Here is an 18744-nt window from a genome sequence, read left to right on the forward strand (position 1 = left end):
TCAAGATTTGATTTTGATTGTGAAATGGGTTTGGCGGTTACTGTTCATCTCCATTGTCAATTGAAAATTGTCTTCCCTTTTATGTTAATTTTTAATTTTCACCAACAAAAATTATATATCCATAAGTTATTTTTTTGAAAAATGTTAACTTGTGCCCTTGATGCATAAGTTAAGAAGGCAAATGTATAAAGTTTTTCTTGAAACTTGTGCATTCAATATCTTAAAAGTTGCAAAAGTTATCCTTTTAATATAAAATTTATTTTTAATTTCCTCTTTAGGCTTCTTAACTTGTGCCCTTAGGGCACAAGTTAACATGACCCTATTTTTTTTCATAAACTATGTTGACTAATAATACATAAAAATGGAAATAAATCAATCAAAAGATCTTATATTGTCATCTAAAAAACGGGGAATTAGTCACTTTAGTCCCTGAATGGGGAACAATTCGTCAATTTAGTCCCTGAATGCAGATAAATTGCAAAATAGTCCCTGAATGTAGACTTTGTTAGTCAATTTAGTCCTTGAATGCAGACTCCGTTAGTCAATTTAGTCCCTGAATGTAGACTTCGTTAGTCACTTTAGTCCCTGAAATTGACCATGCAGGGACTGTTTTGCATATTATCTGCATCAGGGACTAAATTGACGAATCGTTCCCCATTCAGGGACTAAAGTGACTAATTCCCCTCTAAAAAACTAATGATTTCGTATAAAGATGTCAAATCCCTGGTCACCATTAACCCTTTAAATCCAAGTAGCTTTATTTACATGACCCATTTTTACTGCTACAAAATTGATTATGCCGATCTTTTCTTTAATGAAGACAGCTATAGAATCTGGAGTTCTGAATTATCAACCATATCTTTTTGTAATTTTTCTTTCATTACCTCCTTTTTCTATTTCATCACATGACAAATCAGAGTTTCCTACTTTTTTCTTTTTTCCCATCTCCTTTTTTGCTGCACCTCAATCACTCAATTAGTCATTTTCCCTTGAAGATTTGTACACCCTCCGGTCACAAATATAAGCAAAAATTCATATTTTAGATTCATTCAATAAATGGTGTATGTTGTCTACAATAAAGACCACATACATCATTTATTGAATGAATCTAAAACATATGACTTTTGCTTATATTTGTGACCGGAGGGTGTATGTCGTGAGGAAGCACTAGAAATAGTCTTTTACCTTTTTTTTAAAAGAATGTCTTTTGCAATAATAATAACCATATGGTATTTCAAAATTTTGGTGCTGCAAATTCAAACATCCACACAATAGACAATAGTCTTACTTATTGTTATTGGAACAAGGTCAATATCTTACTAGCAAAATTAATCTCTTATATCTAAACTCTTAAGTTGAAAGATGGCCAAGTTTTACATTACATGGTCCCCTTCTCTTTGATAACGTCTCTCCTATATATATATATATATATACATAAATACATAGATTCGAGTGATTAAAGTGTAGTCACTATTGGCTCCTCCCTAATTAGTCAACCCTCTGAGTCTTCAACTTCTGTTCTTGCAATAAAACTGGGAAATGCTAAGGTAATATCCCTACAAAATGTGGAGGAGGCATATTTAAAAAGAAATTTATATGTTTTTGTAAATTCCAGTCAATAAAAAAAATGGATTTTCATTAAGAGGTTACACTTACTTTAGATATGGAAGGGTCATGTTCTTTATCAAAGATGGATGTTGAGAGACAAAAGCTTTCCACTCATCTTGATCAATCCTTCCATCATCTTTTGTATCAGCATCTTTAAAAGTCTTGAACAACAAAGAACACAACTTATAATAAGAAACACTAATTTCAGTAAGCTTTTAAATGTAACAATCGTAATGGCAAGGTAAAATGCAATGAACCTTATCCACAATAGCCTCTATCATATCATCTGAAAGCACAAGATCTGATTCATGTAGAAGTGCCAATACCATTTCCTTTAACTGCAAATAAACCATGATTCCAAGTTCTAACATAAGATTAAAGACCTAAAGTTTAATATTAATATAGCTAGTAAAAAATGTTACCTCTTCTCTTTCAATGTACCCCGTTTGCCTCAGATCATACAACCTAAAAGCAACTGCAAATATCATTATTCCCAATTCAATAAATAACCAGAACATATTATAACTCTTGCTTAATATAGGAAACTCCAAAAACTTAGGGAAAGGACAAAAGACGTTAATATAAATGATTTATGTTAACTTGAGAATGAATCTTATCTTACATGCAATTTTGTCTTCTAAAGCCGCATTTGGATGAAAAACACCAAGAGATCGAACAAATTCACCAAACTCAATAACGCCGTTGCGCTTAACATCAAATAAGTCAAAAATCTATAGAGGAGAAACAATTGTGAAAAGGCATTAGAATGAAATAATGCAGGTGCTAGACATGTAAAAAGAAATTATATGACTGTTAATGACAAAATATGCTATAACAAGTTATAAGCCTATCAAAAGATCCTAGAGCTAGAACAAGAAGATCAAACAAGTTTAGACCATAAAGTATGGATGAGTTATACATACCCTGTCTGCAAACAGATTTTTCTCATTTTCATTCCTGAAGAGTGCTAGCTGGAATTCTTCCTAGAAGTAATAATATTTTTGTAGAAGAGATTAGGCACCTGAATTAAGGACATTTTATCTAAACTAATTAAAAAAACTTTAAAAGAAAATACTTAACTAACCTTGTGAATAAGACCATCTTCAATAATTGAATTGCTTAACTTCAAAAAGAGTTCATATAACGCCTCTACTTCACTCACAGTAACTGTGAAAACAAAAAGAAAGATAGAAAATTTTGTTTTAATCAACTTTAAAGCTTTTTAACATTTCATAAATCTATTTATTAGGTGGAACAGAATTACCGGTTAATGATGAAGATGGATACTCACAAGGTGTTTCAGAAGCAAGAACTGTGGGATCCTCATAGCCTGGTGGTGTTTTAACATTCTTTGAAGTTGAACAAAAGCAGCCCATTATATTGAGTTACCACAAAATTCTCATACAGTTTTCTCTACAAATTAACAATATATATTCATTCATTCCAGGGAAGCTATTGGACCAGAAGTTGCATTTGTATATCTGCAAATATTGTAAAAATTCCAATCAAAATCAATTAACTTGTCATCATTTGAGGAGGGGCAAAAGGTACAATAGTAGTATTAATAAACAAATCAGTCACACATCATTAAATCAAAGAGGACACTACAACTTGATCATAACAAAAAAACATACACATATATATTAATGATTCATTTCTTTGTCAAGTTTCATATAACAAAAATAATTTAGTAATGATATCAAAATGCTTACAATACAAGACGAGTGCACCAACTTGGTTGTAAATAGCTACAACTGTATACAAATTCAGGAGTACCAAACTTCACCGGCATTCGGTTATTATTTATATGAACATGTGAAAGCAACATTAGGCCTTAAATACACGTTTGCCAAAGGTAAGTAGAGTTTCTTATATTATATGGAATTGAATTGACATGCTTATCCCTACTGACCAATACCATACAGCTCACAAGTCATACCTTAATAATAATATTTAGTTTGCAGAAAAAGTCAAAGCAAATCAAGAAAGAAATTAAAATACTGGTTTCTTCTCCCGGTTTATTTTATTTTGAAGAAAATAACAGAGAAAAAAACACGAGGCAAAACAACTTTGATGACTCAACCATGATACAATATTTTCTTTAAACTTGATATCTGATATATTGATTGATTAATAGGAGGCACCAATCCATGATGCAAGGGTCACATCTATTTCTTAAAAAAATTACCCGTGCATGTTTTGATTGATGATGAATTTAACGAAATTACGGTGTGATGAAGTCGGCTAATAACACTATAAGGGTCTTGTTATCTAGTGCCCTAAGGGCACAAGTTAAGGAATCCAAAACTAGAAGTTTTTTATAGAAAAGAACAAAACTTTGACTTTAAAAGGTTGAATAAAGTTAAATGCACAACTTTTAAGACAATTATTTCTATTTTAAATTCCTTAACATATGTCCTTGAGGCACAAGTTAACATTTGTCACACTATAAATATAATCCAAAAAACACGTCTCTGTCCGAGTCTTTAAATGGAGTCGGCTAAATTTGTTTGATTGCTCAAAATTGTTGCTATGTTCATTTTCAAAATAAATAAAAAAAAAGGACACGATAAATAGTATAAAATGTCAAGTATCACTCTTATGCAGGAGACATATATAAAAACAACGAAATTTGTTTTATTTTACTAAATTTTACTAAAACAAGAAAGGAGATCCTACTCCATGGTCTAAAGACACCATTCATTACAGCCTCGTATAATTTGGCCACGTTATTTTGTAGTTTGGCCACGTTCTTTTTTGTTTGATTTGTAGATGAAGTGAAGTGATACACATTATCTAAAGTTGACGTATAACTATGATGTTTTTTTTTTTTGACAGATGTATAACTATGATGTTCTATGTTAGAACTTTTGGTGTCCGATTTAATAATATCGACAATTACCAATTGAACTATAACTTACGGATTTCACACAACTTTTGACGACTCTATTATAAGTTTTTCTATCATGTGCAAATTTACTATTTTAAACTTTTTAATATGTGCAAATTAGCACATGAAATAAAAACCATTATATATTAAAGGAAAATCCGTCAAAAGAAAGGTTGTCATGTGCATGATTCACGCAAGAGATGGAGCCTTAATAACACAGTCTGAGAAAACTTAATTAGGTGAACAGATTATGGGCCTCCCCCACTTGTTATAAATAACACAGCCTTAATTAATAATCAGGCTTTTCTAATCAAGTACAAGTAGGAGAGGTTCATTTAGCCTTTAGAGCCGTTAGAGTACATGGGTAGTCATCCTCATTAGTCATTATCCCTACCTCATCCTACTTTGACCATATTTGGTTGGCAGAAAAGAAGAAAAAGAGGTAAGAGATGACGGATTATACTAAATAACTAGTCGAGATACCCGTGCTACAGCACGGGTAGCGCGGCCGCGTATTGTGTCTCGGCTGCGTTTGGTATAGTGATTTTTTTTATGTCTATGGTGAAAATATGTAAAGTATTTAAAGCATAATAATGTATATATTGATCGGTAGTAATGAAAAATTATAAAATAATTAAAATTTAATATGAACAAATATATATTAAATTTTAGTATTGACGATATTAAAAAAGTTAATAAATAAAAATAATCATAGTTTTTATTTACTAATATGTTTTAGTGTGAAAAATACTAATAAGCATCCCGTGAAAAATCATAATTAATGTATTATATAATATTGTTATCGTAAAATATATTTCATAAATAAACATATGCTAACATATTCCCGTAAAAAATACTAATTAAAACCGGTCACTCGTTGTAGTTACTAAAATGGATCCCGTGTTACAATTGTACACTCCAATCATTTTTTTAGTGATACATTTTCAAAAAAAGAAAACAACGAAAAAAATTGAATTATGATTAATCATAGTATATTATAATTTTTTTGTTTGTTTTAGTATTGACGATATTAAAAAAAATGAAAATACATTTCACAAATAAGCATATACTAACATATTCCCGTATAAAAACATATAGTGAGATATATTTTTATTAATATATAGTACATACACTCATAAATATTTATCAATATATAGTTCCCATTAGATTTCAGAAATAAGAATATACTAATATATTCCCGTAAAACAAACATATACTCACATATATATTTTTATTAATATATAGTTCATACACCCACATATATTTTTTGAATATATTAATAAAACTTAGGCAGTCGCGGTGTTTAAATAGAGATATTAAAAAAATACTAATTAAAACCGATCACTCGTTGTAGTTACTAAAATGGGTCCCGTGTTACAATTGTACACTCCAATGATTTTTTTAGTGATACATTTTCAAAAAAAGAAAACAACGGAAAAAATTGAAGTATGATTAATCATCAATAGTATATATATAAAGTAAGGTTTTTTATGTCACGTGTCGCTTCCACGTTTATTCTTAATATTTTTATATTTTTTCTATATTTTATATGACGTAAAAATCTTAGCAAACTTTTGATCTTATCCACTAAATTTTTTATTTAATTTTATATTTACTTCATAATGTTTTATGTAGCCAAAATATCTCAACAAACTATATATAATACTTTCAATACTATCCATTAAATCTTCCTTTATTTTTTTTTCTTTTTTTTTTTTAGGAAAAGAAGTTTCTATTAGTTTTTTTCATTGAGGAAAAAAAGGTTTCGATTTTTTTTTTTAACTATAAATAAAGGAGAATTTTTTAATCACGTAAACACATATCTTGAGCAGAAACTGAAACTCAAACCTTCTTTTGATCTAAGATTTTTCTTTCTTCAGGTTTGACAAACACCTATACTATTGTTTCTTTTACTTATGCTTAGATTTTTATTTTTATATATAATATGAGAGGGAACTAACACCTACGAGTGAGTTTACCAATTGTTTTTTTTTCTTTCAGGTCCTTGAACAATTGTTGCTGGCATCCATTACAAACACCTACGAGTTTCAGGTCCTTGAACTAACACTTATACTATTGTTTCTGTTTCAAGTCCTTGAACTAACACCTATACTATTTTTTTTTTCCTTTTCGTTTCAACAGTAGCGTTTTAATATTATTAATCACCTATACTATTATCACTTATACTATTTTTTCAGGTCCTTTTCGTTTTAATATTATTAATCAGTAGTGTTTTGATTTTAATAATAATATTTCAAGACCTGAAATATTTTTATTTAATCTTATATTTAATTCCTAATATTTTATGTAGACAAAATGTCTCAACAAACTATATATAATACTTTCAATGCTATCCATTAAATATTTCTTTTTTTTAGGAAAAGAAGTTTCAATTAGTTACTATCTCTTTTAGCACCATATTATTCAATTAGTTTTTTTCATTGAGGAAAAAAAGACTTCAGTTTGTTTTGTTTGCTTTTTTTTTAACTATAAATAAAGGAAAATTTTTTAATCACATATTTTGAGCAGAAACTGAAACTCAAACCTTCTTTTGATCTAAGCTTTTTCTTTCTTCAGGTTTGACAAACACCTATACTATTGTTTCTTTTACTTTTACTTATGCTTAGAATTTTATTTTTGTATATAATATAAGAGGGAACTAACACCTACGGGTGAGTTTACTGATTGTTTTTTCCTGGTCCTTGAACTATTGTTGTTGGCATCCATTACAAACACCTACGAGTTTCAGGTGCTTGAACTAACACCTATACTATTGTTTCTGTTTCACGTCCTTGAACTAACACCTATACTATTATCACATATACTATTTTTTCAGGTCCTTTTCGTTTCAATATTATTAATAAGTAGCGTTTTGATTTTAATAATAATATTTCAGGTCCTAAAATATTATTATTTCACCAGTAGCGTTTTAATATTATTAATCACCTATACTATCATTTTATGATAACACCTATACTATTATTTCAGGTCCTTATTTCTAAATCAATCAATCAATCAATAGTATATATATAAAGTAAGGTTTGTTATGCCACGTGTCACTCCCACATTCATTCTCAATATTTTTATTATTTTTTCTATTTTTAAAAACCAATATTTTATTTTTTGTAAAAAAAAAAACCATTATTTTATTTAACATCAATATCTCAACAAACTTTTGATCTTATGCACTCAGTATTTATTTTTATTTTTATTGAATTTCTAATATTTTATGTAACAGAAATATCTTAAGAAACTACACATCAATCAATCAATCAACAGTATCAATAATATCAATAGTATTTATATAAAGTAAGGTTTTTTATGCCACATGTCACTTCCAAATTCATTCTCAATATTTTTATTATTTTTTCTATTTTATTTAACATAAATATCTCAACAAACTTTTGATCTTATGCACTCAGTATTTTTTATCTCAACAAACTACACATCAATCAATCAATCAATCAATAGTATATATATAAAGTAAGGTTTTTTATGCCACATGTCACTTCCACATTCATTCTCAATATTTTTATTATTTTTTCTATTTTATTTAACATAAATATCTCAACAAACTTTTGATCTTATGCACTCAGTATTTTTTATCTCAACAAACTACACATCAATCAATCAATCAATCAATAGTATATATATAAAGTAAGGTTTTTTATGCCACATGTCACTTCCACATTCATTCTCGATATTTTTATTCTTTTTTCTATTTTATTTAACATAAATATCTCAACAAACTTTTGATCTTATGCACTCAGTATTTTTTATCTCAACAAACTACACATCAATCAATCAATCAATCAATAATATATATATATATATATATATATATATATATATATATATATATATATAAGTAAGGTTTTTTATGCCACATGTCACTTCCACATTCATTCTCAATAATTTTATTATTTTTTCTATTTTATTTAACATAAATATCTCAACAAACTTTTGATCTTATGCACTCAGTATTTTTTATCTCAACAAACTACACATCAATCAATCAATCTATCAATAGTATATATATAAAGTAAGGTTTTTAATGCCACATGTCACTTCCACATTCATTCTCAATATTTTTATTCTTTTTTCTATTTTATTTAACATAAATATCTCAACAAACTTTTGATCTTATGCACTCAGTATTTTTTATCTCAACAAACTACACATCAATCAATCAATCAATAGTATTTATATAAAGTAAGGTTTTTTATGCCACATGTCACTTCCACATTCATTCTCAATATTTTTATTATTTTTTCTATTTTTAAAAACCAATATTTTATTTAACAAAAATCGGGTTTTCGGGCTACTTGATCGGATTGCTCCGAAACATCCCCAGAAAATCAGAAAAAATTCAAGGACCATGACTCCCATAGAAGGTACTTCTTACGAGACTCCGCCCCTCAAAATCCAAAATTCCATCGTTTAGACCCATTTTTCATTTTTATTAATTTTTAAAATTCTCAGAAAAATCCGAAAAAATTTCCATTAGTTTTATTTGATCTTTAGAATTTTTTGGTCCTATTTTTATATTTTTATGATTTTATTTGACAGGTTTTTAGCATTTTTTACTTAGTTTTTTGTTGTTTTTAAAAGGAAAACTCAAAACTGTTGAAATGTGAGAGAGTCTGATGGCTGATTATACATTAGAATTTTCCGGATTATAAAATCCAAAATAGTAAACATGAATCCGAATTTTAAAATCCGGAATGCACAAGGGCATTTTTAGAAATTTTACAGGGCGCGAGAGAAGGCAATAGGGTGGGAAAGTAATAGTTCATGTTTAAAGGGACCCAAAACTATTACCACTTGGACTAATTCATTATTGATTTTGTTACACTTTTTATTCTTGCATTGGACATTCATCTCATCATTTATATTTATTTTTAATTTTTTTTGAAATATTTATATTTATTTTTATGATATTATTATAATTGTAAATTTAAATAAATTCAATCTAATATACTGACACGTGTATTCGTGCACACAAACTTATAAAACTTATTTAATATCTAACCCGGGCAACGCCGGGTCGCTAAACTAGTATATATATAAAGTAAGGTTTTTTATGCCACGTGTCACTTCCACTTTCATTCTCAATATTTTTATTATTTTTTCTATTATTAAAAACCAATATTTTATTTAATATAAATATCTCAACAAACTTTTGATTTTACCAATATTTTATTTAATATAAATATCTCAACAAACTTTTGATTTTATGCACTCAGTATTTTCTTTAAATTTTTATTGAATTTCTAATATTTTATGTAGGAGAAATATCTCAACAAACTACACATCAATTAATCAATCAATCAATAGTATATATATAAAGTAAGGTTTTTTATGCCTCATGCCACTTCCACATTCATTCTCAATATTTTTATTATTTTTTTCTATTTTTAAAAACCAATATTGTATTTAACATAAATATCTCAACAAACTTTTGATCTTACGCACTCAGTATTTTTTTTATTTTTTATTGAATTTCTAATATTTTATGTAGCAGAAATATCTCAACAAACTACACATCAATCAATCAATCAATAATCAATCAGTAGTATATATATAAAGTAAGGTTTTTTTATGTCACATGTCACTTCCACATTCATTCTTAATATTTCTATTATTTTTCTATTTTTAAAAACCAATATTTTATTTAACATAAATATCTCAACAACATTTTGATCTTATCCACTCAATATTTTCTTTAATTTTTTTTTTTGAATTTCTAATAATTTAAGTAGCAGAAATATCTCAACAAACTACACATAATACTTTCAACAAAGTTTACATGTATGATCTTATTTTATGATTAAAAGACTTCAATTTGTTTATTTGTTTTTAGGAAAAGAAACTTCAATTAGTTATTACTAATCTTTTAGCACTGTATCATTCAATTAGTTTTTATGTTTGAGGAAAAAAAGGGTTCGATTAGTTTTTATTTTTGATAAAAAAAAGGTTCGATTAGTTATTATGCTATCTTTTAGCAGCATATTCTAATGCAAATGTTAATTATAAATAAATAAATTTTTGTTAATCACGTATATTTACATATTTTAAGCACAAGCAGAAACCCCAAACCTTCTTTTCATCTAACATTTTTCCTTTTTCAGGTTTGTCAAACACCAATTTTATTCTCTTTCAATCGATTTTTTTCTCTCATACGCATGAGCCACGAAACAAACCCATGACCACATGTTTAAAGGGACCCAAAACTCTTACCACTTGGACTAATTCATTATTGATCTTGTTACACTTTTTATTCTTGCATTGGACATTCATCTTATCATTTATATATTACTATTTAATATCTAACCCGGGCAACGCTGGGTCTCTAAACTAGTAGTATATTATAATATTGTTCTTGTTTTAGTATTGACGATATTAAAAAAGCTAATAAATGAAAATACATTTCATAAATAAATGTATAATAACATATTCCCGTAAAAAAACATATAGTGAGATATATTTTTGTTAATATATAGTTCATATACTCATTTGTATTTTATCAGTATATAGTTTCCATAAAAATTTCAGAAATAAGAATATATTAATATATAGTTCATACACCCACATATATTTTATTAATATATTAATAAAACTTAGGCAATCGCGGTGTTTAATTAGATATATTAAAAAATACTAATTAAAACTGATCACTCATTGTAGTTACTAAAATGAGTTTCGTGTTACAACTGTACACTCCAACAGGTTTTTTAGTGATACATTTTAAAAAAAATACAGAAAAAAGTGAAGTATGATTAATCATAGTATATTATAATATTGTTCTTGCTTTAGTATTGACGATATGAAAAAAGCTAATAAAAAAAATAATCATAGATTTTATTTACTAATATGTTTGAGTGTGAAAATATTAATATGCGTTCCGTGAAAAAACATAATCAACGTATTATATAATAGTGTATCGTAAAATACAAAATCATATTTTGCTATAACAACAAACAACACTTGTTAGTTTCCTCTAAAAAAAAATTGTTAGTAAAACCAAATTGAAAATTAGTAGACAAAATGGAGTTGAAAATGAAGAGAGAAAATGAAAAATGTAAAAAGTTGGTAAGAAAAAGATAAGAGAGGAGATTTTTTTTTTGTTACAAAAAAGTTTAGGTGGATTCGGCTCCGGTCACCACCAGGGTCAGGGCAGGCCTCCGGGCCCAAAGGGCACTTACAGAGGTACTTACAGATCACCCACCAACACCGTCCTCACATCGGCAGCGAAAATCGAACACACAACCTTCTGAGGGGAAGTTGCCCGTTCCTTACCAACTGAGCCAACGTGTGTTGGCGATAAGAGAGGAGATTGAGATTGAGAGAGAAAAGTTTATTATTAAAAAATAAAGGTGAGAAAAAAGTTTATTATTAAATAAATAAAGATGAGAGAGAAAAGATTATTATTATAAATAAAGAAAGATGAGGGAGAAAAGTTTATCATTAAATAAAGAAAGGTGAGAAAGTGAGTTTTAGTAAAGTGAGTTTTGATAGTGGATATGACAAAAATAACCCTAAAGTTAAAAAGAAAAAAGTTTGGAAGAAAATTAGGTATGGGTAGTTAAGTAATTATGGTAGTATTCTGTTTTCATACATTGAGAGTGGAAGTGGAAATAAAAATGAAGTCACTCCCTTAATATTCACAAAAAAGATACGAAATTCAAGTTGCTCCTCGAGGATAGGAGACATGGCCTCAAACAAGAAGTGAAGGGACAAGTCACTCATAGTTTTTGGCTGACATCATTGATATGAGAAGGGATACGTCCTTTGATAAATATAAAAAATCAAAACAAAATACTTTAAAATACGAGCACTCAGAGGCCAGAGAAAGACCTGCTATATTTCTTATGTGTCTTTGCAACGATCAACATACAATTTTATGGATGAGGAGTCTTAAGAACACTCTATAAAACACTTTTTTTAATACTTACTCTTTTATCGAGTGAAATTTACGTGGGTTTCGTCATTTTATATGTCGGCGTGTCAGTGTCTGTATCATGTTCGGTGTTTGTGTCCATATCGGTGCTTCATAGTTTCTAACATAAGAACTAACACACGTGTAAAAGGAATTAATGTTTTTTAATTAGAGTTCTTTTAAGATCGTTTCTATCGGACCACTTAGATCATGTTGTAAATGCTCAACGAACATTGGATGATGGGTTTAGAATCTCACATTAGTTGAGATAAGACCCTTAAAATATGTGTCTTTACTTCGAGCCCTGCCTCTCATACCCCTACGCAAAGCCAGCACTCTCCATTCCCTCGACGGCTCCGCTAGTAAAAAACCGCCGGCTGTGAAGGCTGCCAGAATAGTCTTTGTCAGGCCACTTTATTCATTCACGTGAAATGCGGGAAGTACAAAAATGGGTGCTTCTTTCTTTCTATTCTTTTCTTTGTTGTTTAGTCAGCATTATAAAAAGCTGTGGGGCTCACTTCACAATTTTTGGACGAGAAATGTTATTTATATAACTAATTTTGGGATAATTTTTAGATAATTCTCTATCATATCTTTACTCTCTGTCATTCTAATTCTGTCTCTATTGTTTTTTTTTTTTTTTCTGAATATAAAGATTAATAAAGAAGGCTGTCACAAAAATTATCAAGTGTCATACAATACAATTATCATTGTTCTTCTTGATGTCCCTTTCTTTGTCAACCTGACAAACTACACACTATTCTCAGGCAGCAAGCACAATTTGAATTGTCAAATCATTACTCATATAGAAGGAAAATCAAATATGGATTTCATAGGAGAGTGAGTGTTTCTAATATTTCTCATTGTAAAATTTATGGCTAAATTTATTACTTCCAATCAACTATAGAAACAAAATGCACATTTTATTTCATCTAATTCAAAATACCTAAAAGGGAATGATACAGCACACACAGACTGAATTGTCTCTGTCCAGGGATATTGAAATTTTGACAATGCACAAAGGACAAGAACAAATGTTTGTTTTAATATAATAGATAGACAATTAAATGACAATAGTTATAGATTGAGTTAGAACTCATATATAACAAGATCCGATATTAGGTGAAGATAGTTTAATATAGTAATGAAAGTGCATGAACAGAAATAGAAAAAGGGGAAAAGGAGATACTGACCTGTACAACATAACAGGTGCCAAAGAAAAGGTGAGCTCTGGAGATATTTGCTTTCTCGTATAGGAAATGGAATTGGAGATAACGTACGTACGTAGGTCCTATGTGTTGTTGCCGGAGAAGTAGCGTCTATTCTAAACGGTTATAGACTCTAACCTCGGGCTGCTTGCCACATTTTGAACAGGAAATTAAATTTCGAGGCGCACCATTTTCAACTTTTCTTCCATTAATTATTAATTAAATGTATCTTCCAGCTGGCTAATTGCCACACATCCCCATAATTAATTAACAAAAACTCTAACCACTCCATCCTATATTAAGTGAGTTACACCTCCGGTCACTAATATAAGCAAAAATTTGATACTCCTTCTGTTCCTTTTTAATTGTCACATTTTGACTTTTTACACAAATCAAGACTACAAATACTTTTACTACTTTTGATACAACAATTTATCTTTTTCCTATAATAACCTTAATCATTTAATACTCCATTTCATACATTTCTCTCTTTGCAATAAATATATAGGGGTAATATAAGTAAAGTCACATTTAATGACACTTTGAACTTTGAAAACGACAATTATTTAGAAACAAAAATTTTATGCAAAAGTGACAATTATAAAGGAACGGAGGGAGTATTTAGATTCATTCATTAAATGATGTATGTAGACTACATACATCATTTAATGAATGAATCTAAAAATCAAACTTTTGCTTATATTAGTGACCGGATGGTGTATTTGTTTATTTCAAATATAAGAAATGTTAACAACTCTCACTTTTTATTGAATGTAATTAATGTATGTCAAGTTGTCAGTTAATTTGTGTGGATTTAATTTTCAAAGTGTAAATTCACAATTATTTAAACCAATAAAATAATAAGTATTAAAGAGTGTTAAAAAAGTGATGCTAGCATTACATTTTCACACATATTATTAAGAAAAAAAATATTAGTGAAGAAGAGAGAAATTTTTTTAAGTGCTGAGGAATATATTTTAAGTGCTCATTCATAGTTATCATTAATGTAAAGTGTAATATGTTGAATTGAAAGTGTTGAAAGTAACATTCATTAAAGTTATAAGGCTTAAATGCACTTTTGGCCCCCTATGTTTCAAATAGTTGCGATTTTGGCCCCCTAAGAAAAAAAATGGATATTTTGGCCCCCTATGTTTTGTTTCTCTTTTGGTTTGCTGAAAAGTCAATAAAAAAATCGAAAAAATCAATTTTTAAATAAAATAAATGAAAAAAATAATAAAAAAATATTAAAAAATTCTGGAAAAATGAAAAATAATAAAAAAATATTAAAAAATTCTGGAAAAATGAAAAATAATAAAAAAAATAAAAAAATTCCAGATTTTAAATTTAATAAATGAAAAAAAATCCAGAAAATCAATTTTTAAATTAAATAAATGAAAAAAAGAATAATAAAAAATTAAAAAATAATGAAAAAATTCGAAAAAAATAATGTCAAATTTTCCAGATTTTTTAAAAAACGAAAAAAATAATGAAAAAATATTACAAAAAAATGAAATAAATTCTGGAAAAATGAAAAAATAAAAAAAATTTAAAAAACGAAAAAATATTACAAAAAAATGAAATAAATTCTTGAAAAATAAAAATATTAATAAAAATGATTAAAAAAACGAAAAAATTTTGACAAAAATTCATGGACAACATTCATTTCCCTAAAGAAGAAATATGTACCAAATTTGTGGCCAAGTTGTATTCTCGTTGGTGTTTTTGTGTATACTTTTTTCGTTTCCTTGCGCCTTTAGAATGTCAAATTTTCAACATTAGAAAATTCTGGAAAAAATTTGAAAAAAAAATTTCGAAAAAAATTCTGAAAAAATTCGAAAAAAATAATGTCAAATTTTCCAGATTTTTTAAAAAAAATTCCGTATTTTTTTCGAATTTTTTAAAAAATCTGAAAAATTTGACATTATTTTTTTCGAATTTTTTCATTATTTTGTATTTTTTTATTATTCTTTTTTTCATTTATTTAATTTAAAAATTGATTTTCTGGATTTTTTTCATTTATTAAATTTAAAATCTGGAAAATTTTTATTTTTTTATTATTTTTCATTTTTCCAGAATTTTTTTATATTTTTTTCATTTATTTTATTTAAAAATTGATTTTTTCGATTTTTTTATTGACTTTTCAGCAAACCAAAAGAGAAACAAAACATAGGGGGCCAAAATATCCATTTTTTTTCTTAGGGGGCCAAAATCGCAACTATTTAAAACATAGGGGGACAAAAGTGCATTTAAGCCAAGTTATAATTAACGTACATAAAAAAGATTAAAGTTATAATTGGAAAAGGTAATTAATATTGCATTAAAAAGTGAAATATGTTGGTTACTTTTGGACAATGTTTTTTTACAAAAGGGTCACTTATTATGGGATGGAGAACGTTTTTTTTTAATGTGAATTAGTGTAGCGTACGAAGTTCAAACCTTGGTTTGATGTATAACAATATATTGTTAAAAACAATATATTATTCCTGTCAACTGAGTTATGCTCACAGTGACAACTAAAACTCTTTAGATGGGTGGAATCAAGATAGTTCCTCTTAATATACGTTAAATAAATCGTATTATCTCGTTATGATATACTTCATGTGATTTTGAATATAAGCAAAAAAAAACTAACAATTTAATCCATTGAATAATTGATGTATTTGGTTTATAACATATACCACATATATCTTTTATTCAATTAATCCTAAAAGAAAAATTGCTTATAATTTAGACCAAAATGAGTACTCTATATACCAAGAAAATACACTGCATCTTATTATTTTTGTTTTCGTTTTGACTTGGCTTTGATTAAGCTATGGTGAAACGGTCCCAGGGTTAGCCAAAATAACTTATCCACTTGTTGATTCCATCATTTTCAGAAAATGTCTTCCGATTAGTATTTGTTTTTCTCTGTGTTTGGTGTTTATGCATTGAACAATAGGCGAGATCTCAAGTTGCACCTAAAAATTATCATAAAAAGTCAAGAAAACATCACACAGACATTCATACACATAAAAATCAAAGAAACAAATGAAACGATGAGCTCACGATTTGTTTCGTATAAAATGAAATATACGTTTCTTCCTCTTTTTTCCACTTGTGTATACAATCTGGGATAATAGACTGATAGTAGTCTTCGCACTAAACTCTAATAAAAATAAAATCTTTATATCTGCAACGAGAAATGATATTTTGACAACCACTTTTTGACAACTTTTGAACAACTTTCTCTCTCATACTCACATGATGTTGTTATCCTCTCTCTTCCTTTTTCTCTCTCCATTGTTTTTGACCAATAAGAAGCGAGAAAAACAAGGTTGTCAACAAAGTTGTCATCAAATGGATGTCAAAATATCATTACTCATCTGCAACACTTAGGCTTTGTTTGGATCCGAAAAGAAAGTGAAAGGACAGAAAGTAAAAGGAAAGATTGTTTAAGGAAAGAAAATAAGAAGAAAGTGAGTAGAAAGTAAGATGATTTATTGATTGTTTGGTTTGAGTGAAAGTGAAAAGAAAGTGAAAGGAAAGAAAGAGTTTTATTTTGTAAATGACATTATTGTCCCTACATAAATTATACCATATATATTAATTTGAATACTATACATTTTCTTAAAAATAAATAATAAATACATATCATAACACATACGTATATTATATATAGATAATAAGTATATATTATATACATTTATATATTTATTATATATTTTTATATATTATAAGATAGGTAAGGTTACGCTTAGAAATAGTATTAAAGTGCAGGGTTTTTTTTGTCTTTTTGTTGAAATCCTTGCTTCCCGAGACTTTCTCTCCAATTTGGAGTTGATCAACTTTATACATGGGACCCACCAAAAAGCAATCCTTCCTTCACTGTTTGCGGAACAACCAAACGACGGAAAGATTAATTTCTGTGAACTTTCCATGCTTTCCCAATCCGTTCGCTCTACTTTCTGCGGTACCAAACAGCCCCTTAGGGTTTGTTTGGAAGATCAAAGAAAGTGAAAGGAAAGATTGTAAGTGGAAAGATTGTTGAAGGAATGAAAGTGAGTAGAAAGTGAATGGAAAGTGAGATGATTATTTAGTTTGTTTGGTATTGATGAAAGTGATAGGAAAGTGAAAGGAAAGAAAGATGTGTATTTTCTAAAATCACATATATAGCCTCACATTTAAATGAAATAATATATAATATAGTAAGAGTTTTTCTATAAATTTATGAAAATGAATGTGCATCTCATACTTTCCTCATACTTTCTGCGCATATTAGAAGAGAATGGTTTTGGACATGGGACCCACAAAGATTCTTCTTTCCCACCTCTCTGACATTGCAACCAAAGGGTGGAAAGAACACATTTCCATACACTTTCAATCCTTCCTCCTATCAATCCATTCACTTTCCTTGAAACCAAACAGCCCCTTAAGGAGAGAATAAACATATATCCGCAACACATGTGACGACGCAGCTTTTGCAACATTGACTGAACATATATTTTTTCTCTCTGATTTTTACGAGTAAAAATGTACATGTACTTCAAATATACCTATTTTTTTTTACTTTTGTAAAAAACTATAGTATACTACCCAACTAAATTTGGCGACCAAAGAATACATTTATACAAACTATACACATGTTTGGATCCACGACGGTTTTGAAAAGTTACGGCAAGACAAACATTTGTGTCTCTTTGTAATAATATTGACTTCCTCCAACACGAACAGAGTAGCAAGAGTGTCAAATGTTTCTCTTCCTCGCCAATTTTGCGATGGGAGAGCTATGAGGAGTAGATTACAAAATTGACAGAGGTGTTGTAGAGAAAGGTGGGAGAGACATCAACAAATACAATATATATATATATATATATATAGAGTCAGGATCCGTTGACACCAGGTGTCAACGAATTCGTTGACACCAAATCTCAACCATCGATTTTATTTAATCAAAAGGCTCGTAACTAATTCATATTTCTATTTTGTGGATATCCATTTTCTCAACCGCAGAATAGAATTTTGTTCAATCATTGAAAAATGTGAACTCATGACTCATGATACTCCCTATTCTCTTTTCTTGAATTCTTTTTTTACTATCTGTCAAACGCACAATAATA

At 28.3% G+C, this 18744-nt stretch overlaps 1 protein-coding gene across 3 annotated transcripts; it reads right to left on the reverse strand.

Moving 5' to 3' along the window:
• Window positions 1–1263: 1263 nt before the first annotated feature.
• On the reverse strand, window positions 1264–13758 carry SOS3 (Calcium-binding EF-hand family protein). 3 transcript variants are annotated; one of them, XM_085755107.1, is made up of 9 exons: window positions 13631–13758; window positions 2900–3089; window positions 2693–2775; window positions 2532–2591; window positions 2231–2339; window positions 2031–2083; window positions 1866–1946; window positions 1657–1769; window positions 1264–1556 (listed from the first exon to the last, which is right to left on the reverse strand). In XM_085755107.1, the coding sequence occupies exons 2-9, from the start codon at window positions 2982–2984 to the stop codon at window positions 1493–1495; spliced, it is 648 nt and encodes a 215-aa protein (XP_085611233.1). In that variant the 5' UTR covers window positions 2985–3089; window positions 13631–13758; the 3' UTR covers window positions 1264–1492. The 3 variants fall into 3 exon arrangements, with proteins under 3 accessions (XP_085611233.1, XP_085611232.1, XP_085611231.1); XM_085755106.1 differs by lacking the exon at window positions 13631–13758 and adding an exon at window positions 3321–3459; XM_085755105.1 differs by lacking the exon at window positions 13631–13758 and adding an exon at window positions 3321–3447 and having other exon boundaries at window positions 2873–3089.
• Window positions 13759–18744: the final 4986 nt, after the last annotated feature.

Source organism: Medicago sativa, chromosome 3, assembly GCF_051527215.1.
Source record: "Medicago sativa cultivar Bolivia chromosome 3, Bolivia_mono, whole genome shotgun sequence".
NCBI lineage: Eukaryota > Viridiplantae > Streptophyta > Magnoliopsida > Fabales > Fabaceae > Medicago > Medicago sativa.

What these genes read in the sequence shown, in the direction of transcription:
- SOS3 (XM_085755105.1), bottom strand. Translation starts at nt 2,984, where the DNA reads ATGGGCTGCTTTTGTTCAACTTCAAAGAATGTTAAAACACCACCAGGC. An exon ending in TAGAGGCTATTGTGGATAAG is followed by an intron (nt 1,770 to 1,865) that starts GTTCATTGCATT and finishes TTGTTGTTCAAG; the next exon opens with ACTTTTAAAGATGCTGATAC. An exon ending in ATGACCCTTCCATATCTAAA is followed by an intron (nt 1,557 to 1,656) that starts GTAAGTGTAACC and finishes CACATTTTGTAG; the next exon opens with GGATATTACCTTAGCATTTC.